The sequence below is a fragment of the Phocoena phocoena genome, chromosome 1, assembly GCF_963924675.1.
Source record: "Phocoena phocoena chromosome 1, mPhoPho1.1, whole genome shotgun sequence".
Classification (NCBI taxonomy): domain Eukaryota; kingdom Metazoa; phylum Chordata; class Mammalia; order Artiodactyla; family Phocoenidae; genus Phocoena; species Phocoena phocoena.
This window is the reverse complement of record NC_089219.1, coordinates 170,882,217-170,908,648: the sequence shown is the minus strand read 5'-3', so window position 1 is coordinate 170,908,648 and position 26,432 is coordinate 170,882,217. Positions and strand designations below refer to the sequence as shown.

At 37.2% G+C, this 26,432-nt stretch overlaps 1 protein-coding gene across 1 annotated transcript in view; it reads left to right on the top strand.

Annotated features, from left to right (window-relative positions):
- Positions 1-26,432, top strand: part of SPATA17 (spermatogenesis associated 17) — a 187,221-nt gene that overhangs the window by 31,407 nt on the left and 129,382 nt on the right. The window contains exons 4-5 of the mRNA XM_065871860.1: positions 8,370-8,420; positions 19,771-19,874. Coding sequence (XP_065727932.1) covers positions 8,370-8,420; positions 19,771-19,874 — 155 coding nt within the window. The remainder of the gene's footprint in view (positions 1-8,369; positions 8,421-19,770; positions 19,875-26,432) is intronic.

Sequence of the window (26,432 nt, the reverse complement as noted above, 5' to 3'; positions counted from 1 at the left end):
CACAGGCAAGTAATAAGCGCTCAGGTGAGAAGTTAATGTTACCTCCAAAAGTCTGAGAGGTGAGACTTGCACTGAACCTCGGGGCATCAGTAGACTATAGCCTAGGGAGAGGGAAGGCCATTTCGGTTAGGAGCTGCGTGAATGAAGGTCTGAAACTGGGAATGAGCGTGGTGTAACAGGAAATGGTGAGGATGTTGATCTAGATGGCTCAGAGTATTTGAGGCGCAGCGGCAGGTTGGTAAGGAGCTGAATGTGACTTTAATAAAATAACTTCCTACATTTTTAAAGGACTTCCTTTTTTTTTTTTTTTGCGCGGTACGCGGGCCTCTCACTGTTGTGGCCTCTCCCGTTGCGGAGCACAGGCTCCAGACGCGCAGGCTCAGCGGCCATGGCTCACGGGCGCAGCCGCTCCGCGGCATGTGGGATCCTCCCGGACCGGGGCACGAACCCGTGCCCCCTGCATCGGCAGGCGGACTCTCAACCACTGCACCACCAGGGAAGCCCTAAAGGACTTTCTTGTTTAAACACATGTTTTACATTCATTGTTTCATATTTTCCAGTAACAGTCTGTCAAGTCGAACGTGCAGGTGTTGTCTCTTCATTTTGTAGGCGGAGACATGGAGGCTCAGGGTGATTAGATGATGGGCCTCAGTTCCTGATCCCTGCAGATCCATATGCTAAGTACATACTAAAGGTCTTCTCTGGAGGTCCCTCAGATAGCCCCAATCTGTTCCTCCTTCTCTATTCCTTTATTCAGGTAAATGGTACAACCGTTCAGCTGGAAACCCACAGTCATCCCTGACTCCCCACCACCTTCTTTTCCCCACCCCCTCTCCCTTATCAGTCATCAAATACTTTGCATTGTCCCTCAGAAAATCTCTTGACTCCAACCTAAACTTGATAGTTTCACTCCCATGCCCACCGTCCTCACTGTAGCATACAGCACAAAATTCATACTTTTCAACATGACATGTCACGTTTTCATAGTCTCATGATTGCTTATCTAACCTCACTTCTTGCTAAACCTGTATAAACATACTCTGGACACGTTAAACCACTTTCCATGCTATATCAAGATACGCCATGCCCTACAGGTTTTTTGCAAATGCTCTTTACTCTGCCTGGAATGCCATTCTTCACTCTGACCTGCCTCCCATTGGTCTGAATCCCTATTCATCCTTCAAGACTTTATTTACGGATTAACCTTCCAGATCTCCTGAGGCTGAGTATAGAATGGTAGGAGACTGCAGATATTAGGTGTGCCTTCCTCATGCTTTACTCCTGTAGGTGTTTGTGTCGCTGTGACCCATTTGTTTATTTACATCTCTTATTTGGGAGCTCCTGAGATGCAATGACTATTCTATTTATTATATCTCAAACGATCACAGTAAATGTCACATAGAAAGCCTGTAGAATTTTTTGCTAACTGGATAAATTAATAACTCACCGGGATATAAGTTGGAAGACTTCTCTATGGTCAACCTAGCTGGTAGATTGGTATCCACGTGTGCCAAAAACTCTTCCCTACCCGCCTCCTCATAAAATAATGATTCCTCCCCATCTCATTGATTTTGGGCTAAGCCATGTGTTGTGAGCCATAGCCACAGGGAAACTTAGCCCACGTGTAATGTGAGTAAGAAATGAACTTTTTGTCTTATAAGCTAGTAAGATAGCTGCATTTTTATCTCAGCAAAGCTGATTAATGGTTGTAATGACAACAAAAGCATGGGTGTTGATAAGAAAACATTCTGAATGGGACACTCAGTGAAGCTTTTACAAAAAGATGTTGTGAGATTTTGAGTTTGTGATGATGTTAGGACACCTCCATGTGGTGGTGTCTTGTACGGCAATTTTGCTATCTCTCGGAAGAGTGTCTGGCACGTTATAATTAGCACTGAACAAAAGCTTATTAAAGAGGACTTTTAGATGAAGAGTCAGAGCTAGAGATAAAGGTTTTAGAGCCATCATTATAAGATGGCAGGATTTTCTACCTGATGGAAAAGTATCTGAACAGTAGAGCAGAGGGCCAAGGATTGAGGCTTGTGGAATGCATTAGTAGGATTTAGGCAGAGGAAGGGAGTTACAGGTAGATAATAAACAGAAAAACAGAGACACAGTATCACAGGAAGCAGAGGAGAAAACTGTTAGAAAACTTGGAGTTATCAACAGTCTCACGTGTGGCAAAGGTAAAACAAAGGGAACCGTGGAAAGTCAGAAGTCCTAGGATCTCTTTAGATAAGTTCTGTGTTTTTAGACAGCCTCCCTCAAAATTCTACTATACCAGAATATTTCTATCCAGCTTTTAAATAATTCTCACAGCAACACCAGTCAACTTATCCAGTCCTATAGTGTTATGCGTTCTCCACTATGGTGCCCTCACTAACCCACGATAACAGAGCCATTCCGGTTTTCTTTTCTGATTTGATTCTTTTCTGCTTCCTGGATGACTACTGTTTTTGTTTATTTTAATTTTCAGTATCCATTCAGGTCTTCCTGCTGACTTTAATGCTGCCGTATCTGGCAACATAACCCAAATTTGTCCGTCGTAGGGACCGAGGACTGTTGATTCACAACCTCAAAAACCTTTCCCTGTTAGTGAGGATGTGCTCTGATTCTTCTTTTTTATTAACAGTGGATTTCTAGACACCTGGTGTGTGTGTTCAATGCACGTGCATCCCAGACCTGCTGAATTCCTGCTATGATTTTACTGCAACCTGCGCTTCCCATTGGATACTCAAATGGTCCTACTGTTTTGGTCCCCTTCTTGTTTTCAACTGTATAATGTTCTATATAGCTTGTCCTTACCACTTTTTGCTTTATTTCATAAATGGTGTAGTGAAAATAGTTATTTCTGTAGACGATAGTACCAGAAAAATGTTCAAATATTTCATCTCCCTCTTTCGGAAAACTAACACTTTGAGTGTTACCTGAGTGAATTCATCAATATAACCTAATAGGACAGCTGTATGCATCTTGTTATCCTTTTCAATTTCCCCATTATATAGTTTATATGATGTTTAATATCAAGTGCACTATTTTTAGTCACCACACTCTGAGAGCAGCTACCCTGATATATGTGATTAATTCTATATGCATTATTGTGAAAAAATATATATAACTGTAGTTCTAAACAGCTCAGTGTTATGTTTTTAAATTGAGATCATTTGGTGAATAACATACATATGGCACCACATTAACAGAACTTGGTTAAAACTTTTTGTTAAAGTATATTAATAGCCTCTGGTAGAACTGATTAATTTATAACGATAATATTCATTAAAAATAGGTTATTCTTCAAATTATAAAAATAATTTAATTTATTGCTGAAAAGGCTCACAGTACTTATATACCGCTTATCATTTTACTGCTCTTCTCACAAAGTTTTCATATTTGATTAGCATTTGAAAGAGTAACAATGGAAAGAAATCCTATTAACTTTAAATGGAACAAAGGATATCATCTGCTATCAAATCCCATTTTGCGTTGTCATGATAAAGACCAGCAGGTTTGTTTTTGAATGGATAGTAAAAATACATAAAATTTCAGTCATTATTTTTAAAACTGATGAGATTGTCATGGTTGCTTGTACGGACATTTTTATTTCTCTTCATTAGATAAATGAATGTTCCTTCTATGAGCCCAACTCTTTTTATAAATCTCTTTATAAGGCTTCCAATTCAGTTATATGTTAATGAGGCAACATTTATCACTCTTCAGTGTTAGAGCAGAAAACTGAAACATAATCTATTTTTTCCCCTCAGGATCTGACATTTTAAATAAATACCAAAGGCTGGATAACTTAAGACTCTGACTTTTCTAATATAAATTTAAAACTTTGCTAACATATTTTCATTATAATAATATGATTTAGAATTAGTTTACTTGCTTTTAAAGATTACATTAATAATAACGGTGAAAAATAATGTAATTGGCTTTTAATTTTGTGTGTGTGTAGAAGACGGAAGGTTATTTTAACAATCAGCTGTTGATAACGACCAGATTGGTATCAGTTGCCAGCGAACAAGGCAAAGCATATGCACAAAATACTCATGATTATTTGATAATAAATCATTTTAATGATCATACTCAAAATTATGAAATGAGGATGGCACTGATGTGGAAAATAACAAAGGCGCAGGCTCCCCAGATCTGTTATCCATATGTGCCTGGCTTCTCGAGTTTCCAGAGTCATCACTTTAATGCAAATATTTCCTCTGTATTGCCCAGTCTAGCAAATAAAGCCAGTTGATCTGGTCAAGTTCATATAGATGTATTACTCAAATTTATTATAAATATGTATTACTTTAAATGTTCTGTTTTTGAAAATGATTGACCGTTTGAAACTCAGGTTTTCTTGGTTTCCAACCTAAATGCTCAACAATAATGGAAAGATTAGTTAATTTATTATATGTTCATTAGCAAACTATCAATGTAGCCATTGTATATAAACATATGTGAAGAAGGAACTTGAAACTGAGGAGAAGGACATACCTGTACTAGATCTGTCTACTAGGTGGAAAAGCCTTTAATAGAAATTAAGCTATCAGGGATTTAAGGAGAAGAATTTGCAATCTGAGTTTAAGACTTAAGAGGAGAAACTAGTTCACAGGGTCTGGAACATGGCTATGGGAAGTGGATGTCATCGTGACTGGGAAAGGCAGGCAATAGTGAGAGCAGGTAATTGAGTGTGTTGTATATGTGAATTTAGAAAGCCTTGAGATACGGCAGGAGTTGTGGTGAAGAATAAGACCTTTAGCTTGGTGCCAAAACGCTTAGAGCATATTATTGGAGTAGGTCAGGGGAGGCGAGGAGGGGAAAGGAGAGTGTACCTAGAGACCTGAGGACGGGTGACAACACCAAAGGGAGAGAGAGTGATAAATGTGAAAAGCTTGAGAGTAAACAGTGAGGTTTTTTGTTCTTTGGGTTTTTGTCGTGGTAGTTGTTGTTGCTTCTAAAGGAGTACTTCCTACTGGTTTGAAATGGTTTGAAAGTATCCACTGGAGCCCAGAGAATGCCAGCAGCTTCTTCCAGTTGCTGGTGCTTAGACTGGGGGAGAAAAGATGGTTTCTCCTATAAATGCTTGTGAGAACAGCAGGACACAGAGGATTTGGACAGCTAGAAAAGGATGATAAGACGTTTTAGGCAAGGCAAGTAGTAGGAGCACGGACGTGAAGAAGAAAAGATAATAATTTGATCAGATTGAGGTTTAAAGGAGCAGCGTGGTGGGAGATGATCGGAGAACAAAATTGGGACCTGGTGCAGTGAGCTTTGAATATCACTTGACCTCTAAGAGAGTGGTTCTAACCTATCCCCACCCCTGCCCCTGCACTGTAATTCACCTGGTAGAAAAAACGGAAACTCACACACAAGACATGCTCCCATCAATATCACGGTTCAATCCCATTGAATAGCAGCCCTGTCCAAAAGGTCCACATGGATGCTGACCACTGAGAAAATCGATTTTAAAAGGAATACAACTTCCAGAAAAGATTTCAGAAGCCTTCTGAAAATTGAGCTAGGTGACATGACAAGGGCCATATGGCCAACAAGTGGTTTATTTAGTGTTCAAATGCGATTTTCATCCCAGTAATTCTTCCTACTCTATCTTTTCTAAATGCAACATATCAATTCTGTTTATCTTTCTCTCCCTCTTTTCTTTCTCCCCCTCCCTCTCTTTTCCCCTTCCTTCATTTAGTCAACAAATAGTTGGGAAACATCTATAATTGAACATCATGTTTTCATTACATTGAGACTATCATCTTTTATGCTTGATTTTCACCCCAGATCTTTAGTCTTCCTCTTTAAAATAGACTTGGTACCTTAATGATAAAATAGGAAATTAATATATAGTAAGGAAAATTTGGGGATTTTTCTCTGCAGATGAATTACTATCGTCTGTCATTCTTGGATATGTTATCAATATTTAGTAGCTGTGATATATTTGCTTATCCAACTCCATGGAATGGAAGAAAAAAAAAAACTTTTAGGACAGAATCCTGGAAAATAATATTAAGAACAAGGGTTTTAGTATGAATTATAATTTAACTACTCATGTAACCAAAAGAACAAATATTAGTATAACAAATAATCATCATTGTTCAGAATAGAAACATAGAGACAGTATTTTACAAAATCTCAAAGTATCTAATGTGTCTCATAGATAGCTTATGGAAATGCATGATTCACATTCACAAATTATTTTTTAGTGGTTTTAAAAATTGTGGTAAAATATATATAGCATACAATTGATCATTTTGACTATTTTGAACTGTACTGTTCAGTGACATTAAGTACATTCACATTGTTATGCAAGTATCACCACTAACAATCTCCAAAACGTTTCCATCATCTTCAAGGGAAACTCTGTACCCACTAAACACTAGCTCCTCCTTTTCCCCCAGTGCCTGGTAACTACTATTCTACTTTTTGTCTCTGTGAATTCGACTAATCCAGGTACCTCATAGAAGTGGATCATACAATGTTTTCTCAGATGTTTCTGTGGTGCTTTCGGATCTGGGCTATAGAATTGAGCGTCAATGTAACATCTGTCTGTGCCCCACATGAGAACGATAACCTGGAATCAAAGTGCTTTCCCACCTTTTAACTATAAAATTCAAAATTCTTAGGCTCAAACCTATATGTCTTCTTTGTTCAGAATAAAATTTAACCTCTTAAACCGTTTGGAATTTTACTTATAGTTAAATCACATACTTTTAGCCGCAAAATGTGTAACAGTGATAATCCCTTTCCTAATGACCATCAGCTATGTCCCAAGCACCTTAAATACCTGATCTCATTTTATTCTTCACAAGAACTCCATGGAGTATGTGATGTCCCATTTTGTAAGGCTAGACGTCAAGACTGGGAGACTTCAAGTAACTTGTTCAAGCCACACAGCTGGTAAGAGCAACGTCAGGACCTGAACTCAGGTCTGTGGCTTGAAAGCTCTCTAATGCTCACTGCTGCTGACTGAACAGCAATATGAAAAAAGATAAGAAACAATATCTTTTTCTGAACCCAACTTTCTCAAATATATAATTTCCAATATGTTTCTTCTGTGTAAAAATATTTACTGGTTATATTTGCCTTGAAGAAATACTCTAAGTAAATATTTTAAGTTGACCTCAAACACCAAGAATTATGTCTTGCTTGCCATAACGAAGAAAGAGAATTTAAAATGAAGTAACATCATTGTGTTCATTTGTAAATAGCACATTGCAGCCAACTGTTTACTAACTGCTCAGACTGTTGATAACTAATCTAGCCCTGCTGCTCTCCACAGACAATTTGCTGTGGATCAGATCAGGCAATTCAAACAATACTAATTACAGTGAAACCCTTTTATATGAATTCCTGTTTGTTGCAGGGAGGAAGAAAACCCCTATATAAAAGGCTAAGGCACTTATCTCTGATTTTTGCCGAAACACAACACCTATTACCTAAGTTCAAGTTTATATTAGTCTGATGAGTTTTGACTGAATAAAATGGATAAAGGTGTATTTTGTGTGGAAAAAATATGTATTTCAATGTTTATTGTACTGTCATGAATTATGTTATGAATTATGTTTATTGTGTCTTTTTAATTGAAAGAGCAGATGTGGAAGTTTTATTTAAAGCAATATTTTCACTGAAATAAGCTATGTTGCTAAATGATTATTTGCTGTCACAGAGATTCGTGCATTAAAAGACAAATGTGTCTCTACTAGAAAGAAGCCAAGTCTTTAGGAAGTCTTCATTATGTCAGGGGATTTGCTGTAACATGATATCATTGTATTTATGATTTTATGGTGTTAAAATGAATATTAAATGAAACAAAATTCCCAAGGATTACTCAGGAGGCAGCTAAGTACGTAACATTTCGTACAGATGGTTGGAAGGCACAATTTTGCTCCATCACTGCATCCATATCCTTGAACGATTTCGACTGAAGACAGCATTTCTTTGAATTTTTCATTAAACCAGACATCTTGAAATATGAATTCCTTTTATGTTTCTGTGAGTTTTGGCTAAAAGAACCCCAGTGAATAAATCATACAATACTACGTGTCACCAGCACTTGTGAATATTTCTGCTTTGTTATTCTATTCTCAGTAGAGCACCATTGATTATCAAACTCAGCGGAGAGCATTTTATGGTCATATATCTCCATTAGCTCCTAGTTTGACTACCATAGATTTTTCTGGTTAAGCCTGCATTATGTATTAGGAAGCCTATCTCTTCAATACAAAGTTTGATTTCATTTTTCTAAGCATAGAACTCTTATTATGTATTATGTATAAAGATTCTTATCTTTTATATGTAAAAATAGGCTGCACTGTCTTTGTGTAAAACTAAAATATATGCCATCTTTTTTTTTTCTCGATTCACAGTTAGCATATTACACTATGAAGATGAATCTCTACAATGCAATGGCTGTCAGGGTAAATATTTCTTCACTTGTTAAACAAATGAAAAGTCAATTGTGCCCTGAATTCGCTTTTAATAAAATGAGCAAACCAGTATAATGCAAATTTGATTGATATGCTAATGGAAAGAGAGAAAAGAGTACATAGTTAAAAAGTTAGTTGTACTAAATAGTTTTGGCAGTGTTAAAAATTAGAGTAAAATGTAAAACATGTAATTATCAATGCTTATGTTTTAGAATGTTAAATATCTCTGAGCCATGACTAGAGAAAGACTAAATATTAATGAAGCAATGTATTAGTTTCCATATGTCATATAAAATATTGTGATAAATAGATGAGCATGGTTCTGGAAGATTCCTGCCCAATACAAATCAATTAGAAATTATTCATATGATTTCACAGTAATAAAGTCAGTTTCCAGCTTAGAAGTTTTATTTCTATCATTTCTGTGTTCACTTTTATGTGTTATTTGCCTAATAGGAAGCTGAATTTAGCGATTATGAGGCTTCCTTGGTTTCTGCTGAGATTTGGGGAAGAGCCACGACAAAAGTATAATTTCTTTAGTATCAGACAATATGATTTTAGCTTAATTGTGAAGCTATTATAAATGGGGAAATTACTTAAGTGAATTTCATTAACGTCCTTAAAACCTGTGTTTTAATGTTACCCTATTATATTCTCTCTCACTAATCTATTAATTCTTGCTTCTGCTAATAACGGATTTTATTTTGGGTGAAGAAAGATAGTAAAATACCTTCTGAAAGTCCTGTGTTGAACTAAGGCAAGTTGAATTAACGTTATTTTGCTGACTTACACTGCTTTGGGAAGGGACCTTCCTATGCAGATGTGAGTGTGTTGGAGCCCAGCCCAGGGCAGATCTCTAGTATCTGTCCACCTCTCGGTGGTTCTGTAGTGTAAGGGGAAAAAAGAAGAGGAAGAAGTAGATCTTTTTTGCTTCTTTTCCAGAGGCAGATACTCCAGATGCACTGGTCTATATTTACCTTTCTTAGAATTCCAGTAATATAAGAAAATAATGTGGCTTTCCTCTTTTAACGGGAATGCTTGAGTCTGGGAATTTAGGAGATTCTGATTCTCTGTGCAGCTCTGCCAAAGATTTAACCTCTGAGCCTAAAACAGTGTTAGATATTTTTCTTTTCTGCATGCCCTTTGTCAGATACGTCTGCAAAGTAAAAAACAATAGATGACGGAGGACCTAAAGCAGTTGATGGAGGGAGGCTTAGACGTTCCCATAGATCACTGTAGGTCACCAAGGGAGACAGAGGCACAGGAGCCAGGGTTAGAAAAATGCATTTTCTTGTTTATTATTTAGCCCCCAATTTTGTATTGAATTCTGATCTGGCTTGAATCATTAAGATTCCTTTTACCTTGACCGGGCATATCTAAGAAACTCATATCAAACCAAGCCATTGAGAAGGCAGTGTTTTTGACTTATTCTAACATCATACTAAAAGCTACATTTCCTAACGTTACTGAACCAAACTTGGGTCCTCTTGCCCATACACAGTAAAGCCAATCTACTGACACCGGGTTGTGGTGAAGGAAAGTGGAGCATTTATTTCAGGCACCAAGCAAGGGTTTCCGGTAGCTAGTGCTTAAAAGGCCCGAACTCCCTGAAGGCTTTCAGGGAAAGGTTTTTAAAGACAGGGTGAGGGAGGGGCATTGTGGGGTGTGTGATCAGCTAGTAAACATTCTTCCGATTGGTTGGTGGTGAGGTCATCAGGAGTCAACATCATCAACCTTCCGGTTCCAACCGGCCTGGGGTCTCCGTGCTTGCAGGCAACATACAGTTAACTTCTTCTGCTTGGTGGTGGTTTCAGTATCTGCAAAACAGCTCAAAGCATACGGCTCAGAATATTATCTATAGTCCTTGAGGAGGAACTAAAGGTCCTTAACTTTGTTTAATGGCTAAACTATTATTATTTTGTCTTGCTTGACTGTTTTCCTTTCTTTCTGCATTTTCTCATTTCTCTGATTAAATTTACTCTTTGGAACTTGGGGAAGGCCTAGGAGGCTAAAACTTCTCTACAGACAAGAGGCAGATGGAGGACGCGGGGTGTGGGTCAGTTCTGGGAAGGCCCCATAGGGTCCTGCTCGGTCACACCTAATAGTATTGCCCAGGGTTACCTCATCTTTGCTTAAAATCAGCGGACAATGTTGAACTCTCCCTAAGACCTGTGATCCTAGAAAACAGCATAGTTTAAACCCCTCCCCCCCAACTCTTTTGTGTTTTGGAAACAGCTTACTGCAAAGAAACCCACCCTTCCCCATATGACTTAGCTGTGGATGGCCCCTTGTTTACCTATGACAAGGCCAGACACAGTCCCCCAAATTCCCATTTTTTTAACCTCACAAATGATTAGCTGAACTGCTTGTCTCCATTGGTCAACCGGAAAAAACATGTTTATTAACCAAACTGTGCTTAAGCTTCTCTCCTTCCCCTAGGTCCCTGAACTTTAGCCAGCATACGGCATCTCCTTAGTACCTCCTCTTGAGAATGGGCTTCAGGGTAAAAGCATTCTCAGATCTCCTATATGATTATGCCACCCTTTTATCCCACTTCCCCACATCAGGTTCTTTCCAGCCTTGTTCACACCTTCCTATTAAAAGGAAAACTCTTTTTGCCTAAGTTTCGCCATGTTTGCAAATCTTATGGTCAAAGATTTTCCTTATCGCAATAGTCTACCTCCATCGCTGCAGGAATCACTCACCCGCTCTTTCTTGCAGTAATTCTTTCAAATCAAGTCTCTCCTTGTTAGGTCCAGATTTGTTTTCTTTCCTTTTATTATTATTTTTTAAATTTATTTATTTATTTATGGCTGTATTGGGCCTTTGTTGCTGCGCGTGGGCTTTCTCTGGTTGCGGCGAGCGGGGCTACTCCTTGTTGCGGTGCACGGGCTTCTCATTGCAGTGGCTTCTCTTGTAGCGGAGCACGGGCTTTAGTAGCTGTGGCACGCGGGCTCAGTAGTTGTGGCTTGTGGGCTCTAGAGCGCAGGCTCACTAGTTGTGGCGCACGGGCTTAGTTGCTCCACGGCATGTGGGATCTTCCTGGACCAGGGCTGGAACCTGTGTCCCCTGCATTGGCAGGCAGATTCTTAACCACTGTGCCACCAGGGAAGCCCCATATTTGCTTTTTATTTGACACATTCCAGAAGAGAACAGTAGAGGTGGGAATGCAGTGGTCATTAAAGCAAAGGGAAGGAAGACTTGAGCATTACATAGAGGTTGAAATGATCCGCTAAAGACACTCAGGAGTTTTTGCGAGGCTCTGTGGAGATGTAAATACTACTGTGGGAAATTTATAATAGAAACCCTTCTCTACAAAGATGTTCAAAGACTTCCTTCAGAGGTTTGGATGAGTTAATTTGGTAACTTGGTAATGAGGAATCAGGAATGAGGCTTGCTGGCACAGAGGCTGATGCGATTACCTAACAAAGATTAATTTTTAGCATTGAGTGATCACATGACTGGAACTGAACTTATTTGTAATGGACTTGGACAAATCTATTTGTAAGTGGATTTTTTTGCAAGATGGTGCTCTGAAAATTTGTCTCTGCGGGAATGAGAGGCTGAAGAGACCAATGTGTGGTCCACATACCTTCATGGCATACACATCTGAAGATTACAACCCCAGCTTGATACCAGCAGCTGAAGTTTTACTTCTACTAGCCACAACTCTGCCTTTTCAGTTTTTAAGCTATGAAGTTACTTTGCTCAAAAGAGCTTAACTTTGCTCAAAAGAGCTTAACTTTGCTCAAAAGAGCTACCCTTTAAGTGATTAAAATGTGGGTGGCAGTGAGTGTACAGGTGGAAGAATTTCTAGGAGATAACTACCAGAAATCTATATGGCCACTAATATTCAGACAGATATATTCTTATATATGCACCTAAATCATACAGGAGAAAATAAAAAACTTTTGTCTTACTCTGCCTCATATACTGAGTCAATTGCAAATTATGTATTTGACTATTGACTCCTAGCATGACAAGTTATATTCAATTGTCAAAGAGGCTAGTGGAGCATTTCTGAAAAGAGAAGGAATTTAAAATTTTCATTTGTAGCTACATTCCTAAATAGATGTCACTTTTTGTATAATGAAGAATAAATTATATGTATGTGATTATTTAATGTCATAGATATTCATATCTTGATCTGCTGCCTTTATTTTTTAAAAGGTCACCTTTTCTCTAAAGATTTTACCATCCCCCTACCTGTGTAGAATTGATCACTCTCCTTTTTTTAATGTCCCTATTTTACCATCAACATACTTCTGTTGTAGAACCTGTAACAATTTATTACCCTTACTAATTTACATGCCTGTGTCCACCCTCCCCCACATCCCAAACACTGTAAGTCTCTTGGGGCCCGAATCCTATCTTCTTAGTCTTTGTATCTACAGTTCCTGGCTTATACTAGGTTGTTAAATAAATGTCCCTGAATAAATCAATGAACATTGGCTCATGCTTTTTTAAACAAGGAGTAAAAAAGTTGTTTAGGTCCCTTGGCGGCCTTGATGGAAATTATTTAAGCCTTTGCTGGTAGATCTTTAAGGCTTTTTTGAGTGCCCGACTAGGCTAGGTGGTGTGGATAAACTGGACATGGGAAGGTAATATTTGGTCAGTGCAGTTCATATGTGAATGGAAGACCTCATGAGCTTTGTGACGTTGCCAAAACGTTATACCAGGTACAATCTTGAAGGAGGCTTGCGATGATATCAGCTACTGTCAGAACCCACAGTGTGCCTGTACAAAACCCTTGCAACTGAGTTGCAGCTAGGCCAGTGACAGTCAATTAATACAGCAATAAATTGCTCAGTAAACTTTTATCTTAGCTCCTGGGGCCCTGTTCCTCCCGTTTCTCCGTGTGACAGACACATTATTGCCTTTTTGGTCTTTAGTTTGAATTTACTCCAGGTTAGGTTCTGCTTTTCCTCCAGCATCTTGGCTGCTGCTCTGTGGATCTCGTTTAAATTTGACCCCCAGTTTTTTTTTTTGCAGTTCTCACTCTTTGAACAGCTTTTAGTATCTTATACAAATGTCATGAGTTGATTCATCTACTCAACTTCTTTCTCTCCCTGTTCCATCTAGATGTACGATTGTGTATCTTTTTACAGCCTGGCGCAGAACTGACCCTCCATCTCTGATGCTACTGAGCATCTACTTAAGCGCTTGGGTGTCACTTCAGACCCTCCAAACACAGGGCTTGGAGAATCAGTTTTCTAATACTATAAAGACGAAACGCAAAATTACTTTATGTGTAGAAAGCCCATTATAAATATCCACAGGTAGCAAAAACAGTGCAGTTTAATGGGAGTGTTTCATCCGCCCAAGGTCTTTTACTTGTTCCTTTTCTCCAGCACTTGGATTCATGGTTCTCGACATTTAGGATTTTGTTTTCGTTATGGCTTTTGTTTACTGGCTGACCACATCCAGGATGAAGCCTATTGTATGGAGTGGCACATGTCTTATATCTAATTCTTCCATTTCTAGGGATACGTCCATTCAGCCTCAGCTGTGTCTTTGAGGCCCCCATTTCCCCAATAGAATGGTTCCAGATTCTCATATTTACTACCCAAGCCTGAATGGATATAGCCGGTAGATACCTGAGTACACCTTAGTCAAACCAACCGCCAGTGAGAGCTATATGTCCCTGAGGCATATATGCAAGAACAAGATTGCAATACCACGTAACTCCAAATCTTGGTAAGTCAGGAACATTGGTAAATAATAATGACAACAGTTAGCAATTGCATAGCAGTTACCACTCTCCAGGCACCATTCTAAGTATTTGAAATATTTTAACTATTGTCTGACATGAGCAACTCTCTGAGGTGGGTATCATAATGATTCCAATTTGAAAGATGAGAAAATGGAATCGCAGAAAGGTATCTTGCCCAAGGTCACATAGCTAGTAAGTGACAGTGTTAGGAATTGAACCCAAGAGGTCTGGTACCCACATTCCTGTTATTTCTGGTCACGTATAGACTTGCCTTTACTTCTAGTCTTCTTCTCCTTTCTTCAGAAATCTGGATGAGAGCAACTGTATGAACCCTCGACTGAGCTGTTAGGGAAATTTTATTACTTTACACTCTGGTTTTCTTGGTTGCCTGACCCCATGACCCGGGTAATTCATGAGCGTTCTTACTGGTAGTACCTTTCACTCAGGGAATTCTAGATTTAGTAATAATCCGTTGAAAACCAAATTGAGACATCCCAATTCAGTGTCACGTGCTTTCCCTGGTAGGCAGAATTGGATGGGGCTTAGGATGAAAAACGTCACCGTATAAATGAATGTTTGAGCTGTGGTCTTCACATATTGCTATTGTTAGCATCTGGATTTGTCATCTATCATAACCTCAGGTAAAACACCGTTCTTGCTACAATTTTAAATGGATTTTTTGTACAGGATGTAGCAAACGATGAAAGAGAATCTGTCATTTCTTTCCTGCATGCAGTATAAGGTGCAGATCACATAGATTTTTGTGATCCAGAAATTTGAATTTGGTTGTATTTGAACCTCCGCCGTACCTGTTTTGGACCCTGAAAAATTAGTAGAAAGAAAAGAGGACTTTAACTTTGTTAAAAGTTTAGAAGCCCCACCAAATAGTTACTAGGACTGCTGTTTTTCAACTGCGGATCTCTCCCTTTATAAATTAACTCTTAGAATATACTGGTCTTCAATAAAGTTAACCTAATGAGGATATATAATCTGGCACAGACTTTGGAAGTTAACAAAGGTAAACTCTCTAAGCATTACTGATTCCTTGCAATTCCTTTGAAAAGCCTCCTTTGGGTCATCTCACACATCTAGAATCCTAACTGGAACAATGTCCTATGAATGCAGATTTCAAGAAGTGCTAATGTGTAGTATCTTGGAGATCTCTCTTGAAAAATATGTTCCAACAGACTTTTTCCTTTCATTTTCAAAGATCTATGAGGAATGAAAAGTGGTAATAATCTAAAACTTAGAGAGTTTTAAAGAACTGCAGATGTAATTAATTCTTTAAGGTAGAATTTCTTTTACCCTGGAAACCTTGTCCATGTTATTGATCAATCACATGTACTTTCTCAATGGTATTCATGGGTGTCTCAACTGATCCTTTATTGTTGCAGTTATTTTAAATGATTTAACTTGAAATTAGTGCCCTAAGACGTTTTAGTTCAGATAGAAATCCTCACTTAAAGGAAAAAAAGGACTATAATAACAAGAGGACCACTAGAGTAACGTATAAACATATATATATATATATATATATATATATATATATAAAACATATATAACATATATAGGTATGTTTTTGACATGATAATGTAGTGGCATTGAGAATGAAAACTTTGATATTACTAGTTTTAAACACCCTATCTTTGAAAATTTAGTAAACCCACTTTTCTGTGCTCACTGCATAGTCTTCTAGAATGTTGAACATTCTAATAAGTAAAAGTATAATTATGATGTGTCCTATTTATATGCTCTCATATACATTTAGAGCATTAGTCCTGGGAAGGGTATCATCAGTGAATTTGTCTTTCATGTTTTAATTTTAATTTTAGGTGCCAAAACATTTTTTCTCTCTTTTGATAACATTAAGATTACTATGAATTTTGAGGAATAATAATAAACCCAATGGAGAGAAAATCTTTTCTATGAACAGATGGCTTTTGATATATCAAGGTTTTGCCATTTATTTTAGTGCTTAAAATAAACATTATTTATAAGACCACTTACATTTTGATGTTACTTAATGAGGAATATGCATCATTGATTTGACTAGCTTAAGAGGTCATTTAGAACTTGCCCGTTAACAAGCTGTAATCTGCTGAGCACGCAATGACTTTGTTTAAAATTATCTATTCAGAGCTGATCAATGACAATAATTGTTTTATACCAATCACTTCTGAAAGTTGCTAATTACTTTGAAGGACATGAATACTAGCCCGTTTTTGGAAGTCATAACCCACTCACCTTGAAGTTATCAAAAGTCATTTTGTTATCAGAAGTCATTTTGCCTCTTGAAAGTACTTTGTTTTAAAAAAAAAATTAGGTTTATTCACTAGTACTGGGACATCAACAGGAAACGGGCAAAATTTAAGATGTCATTTGTTCCTATAACAGGAAGTATGGTAGAATCTCAGCTATTTGTATCTTATATCAATTAGATACTGGTTAAACTGGGCTCCCTATAATGTAAGAAAATCGTGTGTTTTATATTAAAGAGCATTGCACACACTCTTTCTCTTTATACAGTACATCCCTCAGATGTTTTAGTGGGAAAAGCCTGGGCTTTGGAATAAGACAGAGCTGGGTTTGTGTCCTGGCTCTGTCATTTACTCTTTTACTTGTATTCCTGTGACCTTAATCAAGTTATTAACCTCAGTTTCTTCATTGTTAACATGGAGATCATGCCCTCTTCACAAGGTTACCATGAGGATTAAAGCAGTTAGCCTAATACCCGGCACATTCATGGAGTTCAGTAAATTTTAGATTCTTTACTTCACTGGATGGCGGCATCTTCACCCACTCACACGCCCAGCTTCTTCCAGCTGTTTTCACTCACTCCCCTCTAACAAAGGCATTGAAACGTTGATTATTATACTTCAGTGTGGATGAGTTTTAATTTGTTATCTTAACCATCCCTTAACCTGTTATGAGCTTTAATACCCAGTTGTGAATACCAGGATTTGTCTTGGAAAGGAATCGTAGCATGCTTTGGGGTAGATGTTTAAGGAGTTGGTGCATTAGAAGACTGTCTGAGAGCTTAATGGTAGACTCTGAGGGTGTGGTTAGTGCTGTTTCTTTAGTTGCTCAGTGTGGAGTGCGAAGGAGCCCATGCCATTGGCCTCTGTTAGTTCCCTTCCTACTGGCACAGATTTTTCAGCCAGTTTCAGAGTTTGCCCTTTCAACTTCTTTTCTCCAAGTGGGCATCTCCACTACTCTGCCATGACCTAATCATAAACCACCCTCCGTCTTTCCTTCTCAGTACTTCAGCATGCATCTTTTACGTTTTCTGGCACATTTAATCTTATTTTATTTAAAATTCAGTGGTGTTTTCATGTAATAGGTAGTCCATCCCTTAACAGTATTTGATATCCTAATATTTTCCCATGCTTCCTGAGTCACTTCTATTGCCGATGATGGATTTTCTATCAGTAGTTTTGTTTACAACTGTTCGTGTCTTTAATACAATTAATACTGTATATGCAATAAAAGGAAGCTGAAATTCATGTGAAGCCACCCAACCAGCTGTATGACCCAAGGCATTTATTTAAGCTCTCTAAGTGTCAATTTCCTCTTTTATCAAAGAAGGCTAATAATAACCTCTACTTCAGAATGATACTGTAATGATTAAATTAAATAAGCCAGGAAAATAGTCATTATTCACACGTATAATTTATATATATATATATATATGTACATAGTACAATTGGTTATTCTTTTTCATTAGGAAAATGGTTTTTGTATCAATTCCTCCTCTCTCTTTGCCAGCCATAATACAGTTTTGGTCAAATTAGAGGGAGGTAGTTTCTAAACTGAGTATAGAACTTTAGAAAAATTAATTTTTCTTTATTTAAATAATTAAGCTCTAAATTAAGATCATTTGAAAAATATTTAGACACATTCTATAACATCGTTACACTAGCTTGTTATTCTACTTAGTTTTACTTTGCAGAATTAATTTCTCTGATTTAATTTTTCTTATAATAAGAACAGTAAGATAAGTGGTTTTGCATAACTTCAGTTATTTTAGTCATTCTCATATTGGGAGGTTGACTGAAACATTTCTTCAAGGTCTTCACATTTAATATTTTAGATTGTAAAATACCTTTTAAATGGCCATATTTTACAACAGAGAAAAATAAGGGCTCATAATTCAAGTAAAATATTTTTCCTGTTTATTCTTATAGATCCAGCATTCAAGGTTATAAAAATTCTAAACTCAGCATATTTAGTAAAAATATCATAGGCTTTTGGGATAAAACCCAATGGACTGAGGCTCATTCTCTTATTAATTACCTTTTCCTATGAAAAAATAAATTTTAAAGATGTGTGTTCCTAGCCTAGCTAACTTTGCAAAACATTGGAAGGACTTCATATCCAGAAAAAGAATCGTTCATAGTATGTGAATAATTCATAAATATATGGAAACTGCTGGAAAATTTTAGAGAATGAAGTTAAGTCTTTATACAAGGCTAAGTTAACATTTTTTTCAATTTTTTCTATTTCTTCTTCTTCTACTCCTTTAAAGAAGTTGAGTTTTTTTTGGTTTTCCACAAAATTAGGATCTATACATTATAATTTTTGTTTTGAGTTTTTCTAATAGGGGTTGTATTAGCAAAAATGGACCTTAGAGAGATTGATTCTTCTTATGATTACTGGGGCTTTTAAGGCATCTAGTAGCCCACTTAAGTATGTTTTCTTAGACACCAACACTCCTCTCATCTCAAAAAAGAGAAAAAGATACTTTCAACAGAAATATTTGTTCGTTGAAAATTGCAGTTCATTTTGTTCACAGTTCTATATTGCAATGGTTTAGAGAATGGGCCCCCGAGTTCTAATTTGATTCCTGAATCCATCACTAATAGCTGAGTAATTACGGGAAAATTGAATAACTTCTCTTTTCAGCAGTTTTCTCATCTGTAAATATCTCATAGAAATGTTCTAATGATTAAATGCGTACATACAAACAAAACCCTTAGAATAGTGCCTCACACATAATAAGAGCTCAATAAATGTTACCTACTGTTATTATTAAAGAAGTATTAAAATGTCATGATGAAGGTACAAGACAACATTTTGTTTAAAGATTTTGATAGCACTGAATTTAAAAAGCCCATTAAAGGGAGTTCCTTAGCAGTCCAGTGGTTAGGACTCGGTGGTTTCTCTGCCATGGCCCCGGGTTCAATCCCTGGTCAGGGAACTAAGATCCTGTAAGCCGCATGGTGTGGCCAAAAAAAAAAAGTCCATTAAAAACATTGATTTCAATGAGATGAAATACAATCTTCAAGCCCGTTGGTTATGAGAAACAAAAAATTTGTTTGGTCAGGAAGCAGAAGAGTTAGGAATTGGTAAAGCAAATTTTTGATCTTTCAATAGTTAATTTCACATTTAGTATTTGTAAAACAATGATAAATATTATAAAAAATTATAGTAACCTAGAGTATGTTTTTGTCTTTATAATATTTTATAATAAATCTATGAGTACAACCTATATTTGCAACTGTTATATTAGCGGAAAAGCCTAAGACTTTATTTGGTAGGAGTCATCATCATTACCTTGATTTTGAAGAATTATTAATGTTTTCACTAAAAATGTTCACTGATATTTCATCTTTTTATTTAATTCAATAGATTCAGAGGCGATGGCGAGGCTATAAGATTCGGAAATACTGCTTTAATTATTTTTATTCGAAGGAGTACCTGAAAGCTGTTTCAGAGACCAATGATGCAGTTAGGTGAGTAGTATAATCACTAGCCTACTCGTCACAGTTTTAGAAAGGTTACTCCATAGATGTTGATCATTATCAGACTTAGGAATACTTTCTAAAACTAAGTGATATTTTAGGCAGAAATTTATTGATAAGAGAGATATCTGATTCTCTTTAACAATTTGAGGCTGTTGTATTTTTAAATATCTTGTACTCTTGACTGTAAATTAGATTATTCATGTGTGTAGTAGGCCTACCTTGACACTATGCAAATAGCTTAGTTTCAGTAAAATTACCTCATTTTGAGATGGATTTATCTGTAAAAGGATTACATAGATGAAGGCTTAAGTATGACAATCCTCAGAACATGTTCATCGGCAAGAACTTGCCTCTCAAAGAAGAAAACATTATGGAACACATTAAAATGGACTGTTTTACTGTCGGTTTTTATTTCTGTAAACACATAGAAAGATAACACCCGGATTTAGGCCTTAGGGCGATGTCTTCTGTAGATTTAAAGTTATTGCAGCACTATTCATTCAGCTTTACCAAAGCTCTATGTACTAAGTTTTCATATTACTTCAAAAATCGCTAGTCTTGGGCTTCCCTGGTGGCACAGTGGTTGAGGGTCTGCCTACCGATGCAGGGGACACGGGTTCGTGCCCCGGTCCGGGAAGATCCCACATGCCGCAGAGCGGCTGGGACCGTGAGCCATGGCCGCTGAGCCTGCGCGTCCGGAGCCTGTGCTCCGCAACGGGAGAGGCCGCAACAGTGAGAGGCCCGTGTACCAAAAAAAAAAAAAAGCTAATCTTCTCCTCTTGTAATATTGCCCCATTCCAATAACATATAAGTGACGTATGCTTATAATAGATTTCAATAAAAAGGAAATAGTGACGAATCATAGTTGACATTTACATAATAGTTTTACTTTCAGTTTTCACATACATTATCTCATTTTACTCTTAACGTTTTTTGAACTAGAGAGAACAATCGACATTAAGTCGTTAAGACAAAGGTGTTGTCTGAGACCCTAAAATTATATATATATATATCATAAGAAATGTCTAAAAACTGACTTCCCCACTTTTAACTTTCTCGCATATGTTGTGTGTATAAAAGAGTCTGGTCTTTGGAGATTGAGTATGGGGAATTTGTAAAGTTGATTTCCTTGGAAATGACAATGAAGATTTGGGGAAGCTGGAATAGGATTTAGTTAATGAGAAAAGTTGGAACACTCAGAAACATGTGGGCCACAGGGGCTGCTATTTACTTTCTTCCTAAGAAATCCAAAGTTCTCTTGATGGGCTGGCTGGCTGTAAATGGCAGGCTTGAGCTTGTCAGGAGGAAAGAGTTAGTGGAAGATGCAAGAGGGAGAATTTGAGTAGGACTGGGCCTAGTGTGAGGCAAGGGAGACTCTTAAGGCACAGAAGTTAAGGAGGCGCTCACTGCCAGGGTCATGCAGCTGCCGACCCTGCACTTTCCCAGCCTTGAGAGTGTATCCTTAAATTTTACATTTTAGAGGCCTCACTTGCTTCATCCAAGTCCTATGCCTGAATAGGAGAAGGTTCTCAAAGAGACAAACACGTGGAAGGTGGTTTTAGAAAGGCCTGTTTCTTCTGTTCAACAGATATTTCCATTTATCCTTGTTTTGTTCCTGATTTTACTGGGAATATGTCTAGCCACTAGAGAGTCTGGTGTATCTGTGCTGACAATTTGGTTTAGCCTGGTATTCTTTATCATATTACAGACTTATTCTTTTTACTTCTACCTCTCTTAGAGGTCATATATTTTTCAGGTGTATATTCTCCATCAGTGATTAATTTCCTAATTGTTTACCCCCTCTTTGTTCTTGTATTTATTCCTAGACTGTTTGTAGTTCCTTTGCTATTATTATCATTGTTGTTATTTTTATCTTGGAATGGGGTATTGTAAAACGACAGTGTTGGGGAAGGGCTAGGGCTGTGCTCTGGGGGTGGTAGGAACATGGTGCATGGAACATGATGGAAGGATTGGCTAGGGATAAATCCAGCAGGGACCATAACATACCAGGGCATTTTAGGCCATATTAAAGCTTGGAGTGGACTTCCTTTTTAAGGAGAGCAGCAACATGATTACACCTATGTTTTGGCATGCATGTTCAATTGCATTTTTCATAATAGTTATATTTAAATAGTCTGGTACATTTAAAAAAATATCTATTAGGGTATTAATTTTACTGAAATAAAGTGTTTTCTTCTTTCTCATGGCAGAATATGCAACCGATTTGTTTGGATTGTTTCTTCATGTTTCTTTATCCTATTTAACATTGAAAATCATTGGAATCAGGACTCTAGTTACCTTTTCCTTCATAACAAATTCCACCCAAAGCAGCTTAAAACAATACACACTTATTATCTCATCATTTTATCTATCAGGAATCTGGGAGGGCTTTGCTCAGTGCCTGGGCCAAGGTCTCTCATGAGGTTGCCATCTGGCTCTCAGCCAGAGCTGCCGTCTCATATGGAGGCTCGACTGGGGGAAGATCCACTTCTAAGCTCACTCACATCGGCCTCAATTCCTCCGGCCATTGGCCACTGGCATACCTCAGTTTCTTGCCACGTGGACCTCTCCATAGGACAGCTTATAACATGGAAATTGGCTTCCTTCAGAGCAACTGAACCAGAGAACAGGAGAAAACATCCAAGATGGAAGCCGTATCCTTTTGGTAACCTAATATCAGAAGTGACATCTTATCACTTTTGCTGTATCCTATTCATTTAAAGCAAGAGACTAGGTTCATCCCACACTCAAAGGGGAGGATCACAGGGGGATGACTTCTGGAGTGGGGATTGTTGGAGGCCACCTTAGAGGATACTTTCCATGTACAGTGACTTGCATATAGTATTTGTTCAATAAGCACGTTGATTTTCAGCATTTGCCTAGGACAAAAGTTATTTTACATTAACTTAAGGCAATTTTTTTTAACATCTTTATTGGAGTATGATTGCTTTACAATGGTGTGTTAGTTTCTGCTGTATAACAAAGAGAATCAGCTATACGTATACTTATATCCCCATATCTCCTCCCTCTTGCGTCTCCCTCCCACCCTCCGTATCCCACCCCTCTAGGTGGTCACTAAGCACCGAGCTGATCTCCCTGTGCTATGCGGCTGCTTCCCACTAGCTATCTGTTTTACATTTGGTAGTATTTATAAGCCCATGCCACTCTCTCACTTCGTCCCAGCTTACCCTTCCCCCTCCCCGTGTCCTCAAAAAAAAAAAAAAATGGTTCTGAAGAACCTAGGGGCAGGACAGGCATAAAGACGCAGATGTAGAGAAAGGCAATATTTTTATGTGATGTCTTTTCAAGATTATGTTTCAAACTTTAATATTGTATCCAAGCAATTATGATGTATCCTAATTACTTCTACCAACAAGCATTAAAATGTATAGTTTCTGGATTTCAAAGAACATATGAAAGATCTAGTGCATTCCTCTGTCTTTGGACAGGATAAAATCATTTACAGAAAATAAATTAGTAAAATATATTTTATATCAGAATACGTTTTGCACTAGAATTGTGTTGCACAATTCAAGGCCAGACAACACTGGGCTTAACTTTAGCTTATCTGCTCTTTCATTAATAGAAATAGTTTATCTATTCTATAGTTAATAGTAAAAAACTATATATATATATATATATATATATATATACACACACACACACAAGGATATCTTCTTTAACCAAGAGTGGACTTATCACAAAGCTAAATGGAATTGATTAAGTCTGAGTCTGCATTTGGTAGACAAGTTTCTTTGTAATATCTAGCTTGATATGCAAAAATTGCTCCAGGTTATGAATGAGAAAATTATATAATGAAATTAAAAAATAGCTACAGAGTTACAGATTAGTAGCTTTAATAAAACATTATTAGCTTGAAGTGCAGAAAACTGACTTTTTTTTTGGACAGAAATTCAGGCTAAAAGTAATATACTCCCCCAAGTTTAATGCTTCAGTGTAGTTGTTGGTTGCTAGTGGTGCGTAACAATAGGTCTGTTTTGAGTGTAACTTTGTCATTCATCAAAGCAAATTAGTTTTTCAGCATGTTGATTTTGTGTAGCCCTGGTTTGGCTAGAAAGATTTTTATGGGTATAATTCTTTACCTGTCTTTGCATACATCAGCAAAGGTTTTTTGAAAGGATATATTTGTTTATTTTGTTTTTTCTGTAACAGCTTTATTGAGATGTAATTCACATACCATACAGTTTATCCATTTAAAATGTACAATTCTGTGGAGGTTAGCACTGATACATTCACAAAGTTGTACAACCATCGCCACAATCAATTTAAAATAGTTTCATCATCATAAAAAGAAATCCTATACCCTTTCCAGTCACTCCCCCACCCCTACCATTCTTCCCATTCCTGCCCAGTCCTAGGCAACCCCTAATCTACTTTCTGTCTCTGTAGATTTGCCTATTCTGGACGTTGCAAATAAATTGAATCTTATCATATGTGATCTTTTGTGACTGATTTCTTTCCCCTAGCCCGATGTTTTCAAGGTTTCTCCATTTTGTAGCATATATTAGTACTATATTCCTTTTTCCTACCAACTAATATTCCATTTTATGGATAAGCCGCATGTTATTTATCCATTTACCAGTTGATGAACATTTGAGTTGTTCCTGCTTTTTGACTATTATGAATGATGGTGCTATGAACACTCATGGACAAGTTTTTGTGTGGCCGTATGTTTTTATTTCTCTTGGTTACGTCATGAAAGCTTTAAGCTAACAAATTCAAGAATGAGTGGTCAAGAACACTAACTTTGGACTCAGATCAACGGGGATTAAAATCATGGTTCTGCCACTCTCTAGTTTTGTAACCTTGAAATAGTTACTTAATCTTTCAGAAATTAGGGTTCTTCATCTGTACACTTTGGAGCAGCAGTATTTACTTTGCAGAATTTTTGTGAGACATGCAGTATAGGAAACATTGAGCATATAATTGACATTCTTCAAATAGCAGCTATTATTATCAAGGACAAGATAGAGAAAAAGGGAGCCAATATTTGTAAATATATACCTCCCTATGATATTACAGAATTAACATTCAGTTTTATATGAGGCTATTTTTAATTCAAAGTAAGCAAACAGATATAAAATTTCATGAATTAGGTTGTATATATATATGTTTTTAGTTTATAGAAACATTAATCGCCAAGTACAATATAAGTCGTCAGTATTTTGTGACATTAAACCATGTCTAAAAACTGTCTTTCAGAGAGCTCGAAGGAAAAGCAAAGAATAGAACATAGTACAAAAGTTGGGAAAGAGACAATCAATGAAAATTAGAGTTTTCTTTTTTAATTTAGAATTCTTTTACCATTTTATGGTAAAGAAGAATATATATCAACATAACACATGCATATTGTTAAATATATTACCTATTAACAAATGTTTTATATTAGATAAAAGAATCGCCTTACCACATTATTTTACCCAGTCCCTAATGGTTATCACTTTCTTCTCTTAGCTATTTCTTCTTCTTCTTTTATTTTTTTATAAATTTATTTATTTTTGGCTGTATTGGGCCTTCATTGCTGCGTGTGGGCTTTCTCTAGTTGTGGCGAGCGGGGGCTACTCTTCGTTGCGGTGCGCGGGCTTCTCATTGCGGTAACTTATACTCTTGTTGCAGAGCACGGGCTCTAGGCTCATGGGCTTCAGTAGTTGAGGCATGTGAGCTCAGTAGTTGTGGCTCACGGGCTGTAGAATGCAGGCTCAGTAGTTGTGATGCACAGGCTTAGTTGCTTTGCAGCATGTGGGATTTTCCCGGACCAGGGCTCGAACCCGTGTCCTCTGCATTGGCAGGCAGATTCTTAACCACTGTGCCACCAGGGAAGTCCTGCTATTTCTTCTTGTACTCACTGAATGTTTCTAAACTATATGCTGATCTGATATTGCCTGATTTTGCACCTCAGATCTTTTAAATTAGTTGTATGTAATATGGTAGAGGAGGATTTAACTCTCTTATACTTCTCACCTCCACTTGCTCTTTTTAGATGAATCTATATCAGTATTTACATTTTTGTGATTATGGAAGTAGGGTTCTTTACAAAAGCAATTAATGTAGGATGAGTATATTTTCTTTATTCCTTTTTTGGTTAATTTCTATCTTCCTTATTTTTTCCTCTTATATGCAAATTATATATGCCATTAATTATTTTCCAGTTATTCTATCTTAGTAGGAAGTCCAATCAAGTCCCCCCTTTCCTCTGGAGCATGCCCTGTTTGGCCTCCCCTTCGTCCTGTTCCAAACAAACTGAATTTTCTCTAGACACAATAAAGATGTCTTCTTGAGAAGACATTTCTTAACTTCCTTTCTCCTGGGCTGGACTCACTATTCTGTGGATCTGTGTTACCTTTTCACGATTTATTTCCTTGTTTTTCCTGGAGCAACTGCTATAATAATGATCATGGAAGGCAATTTTTGGAGTCTTTGCTTATTTTAAATGTCTTATTCTATCCTGAAATTTGATTAGTAGCTTGGCTGCATGTAACATTCTAGGTTGCAAATTATTTTTCCTTAGAATTTTGCAGGAGTTGC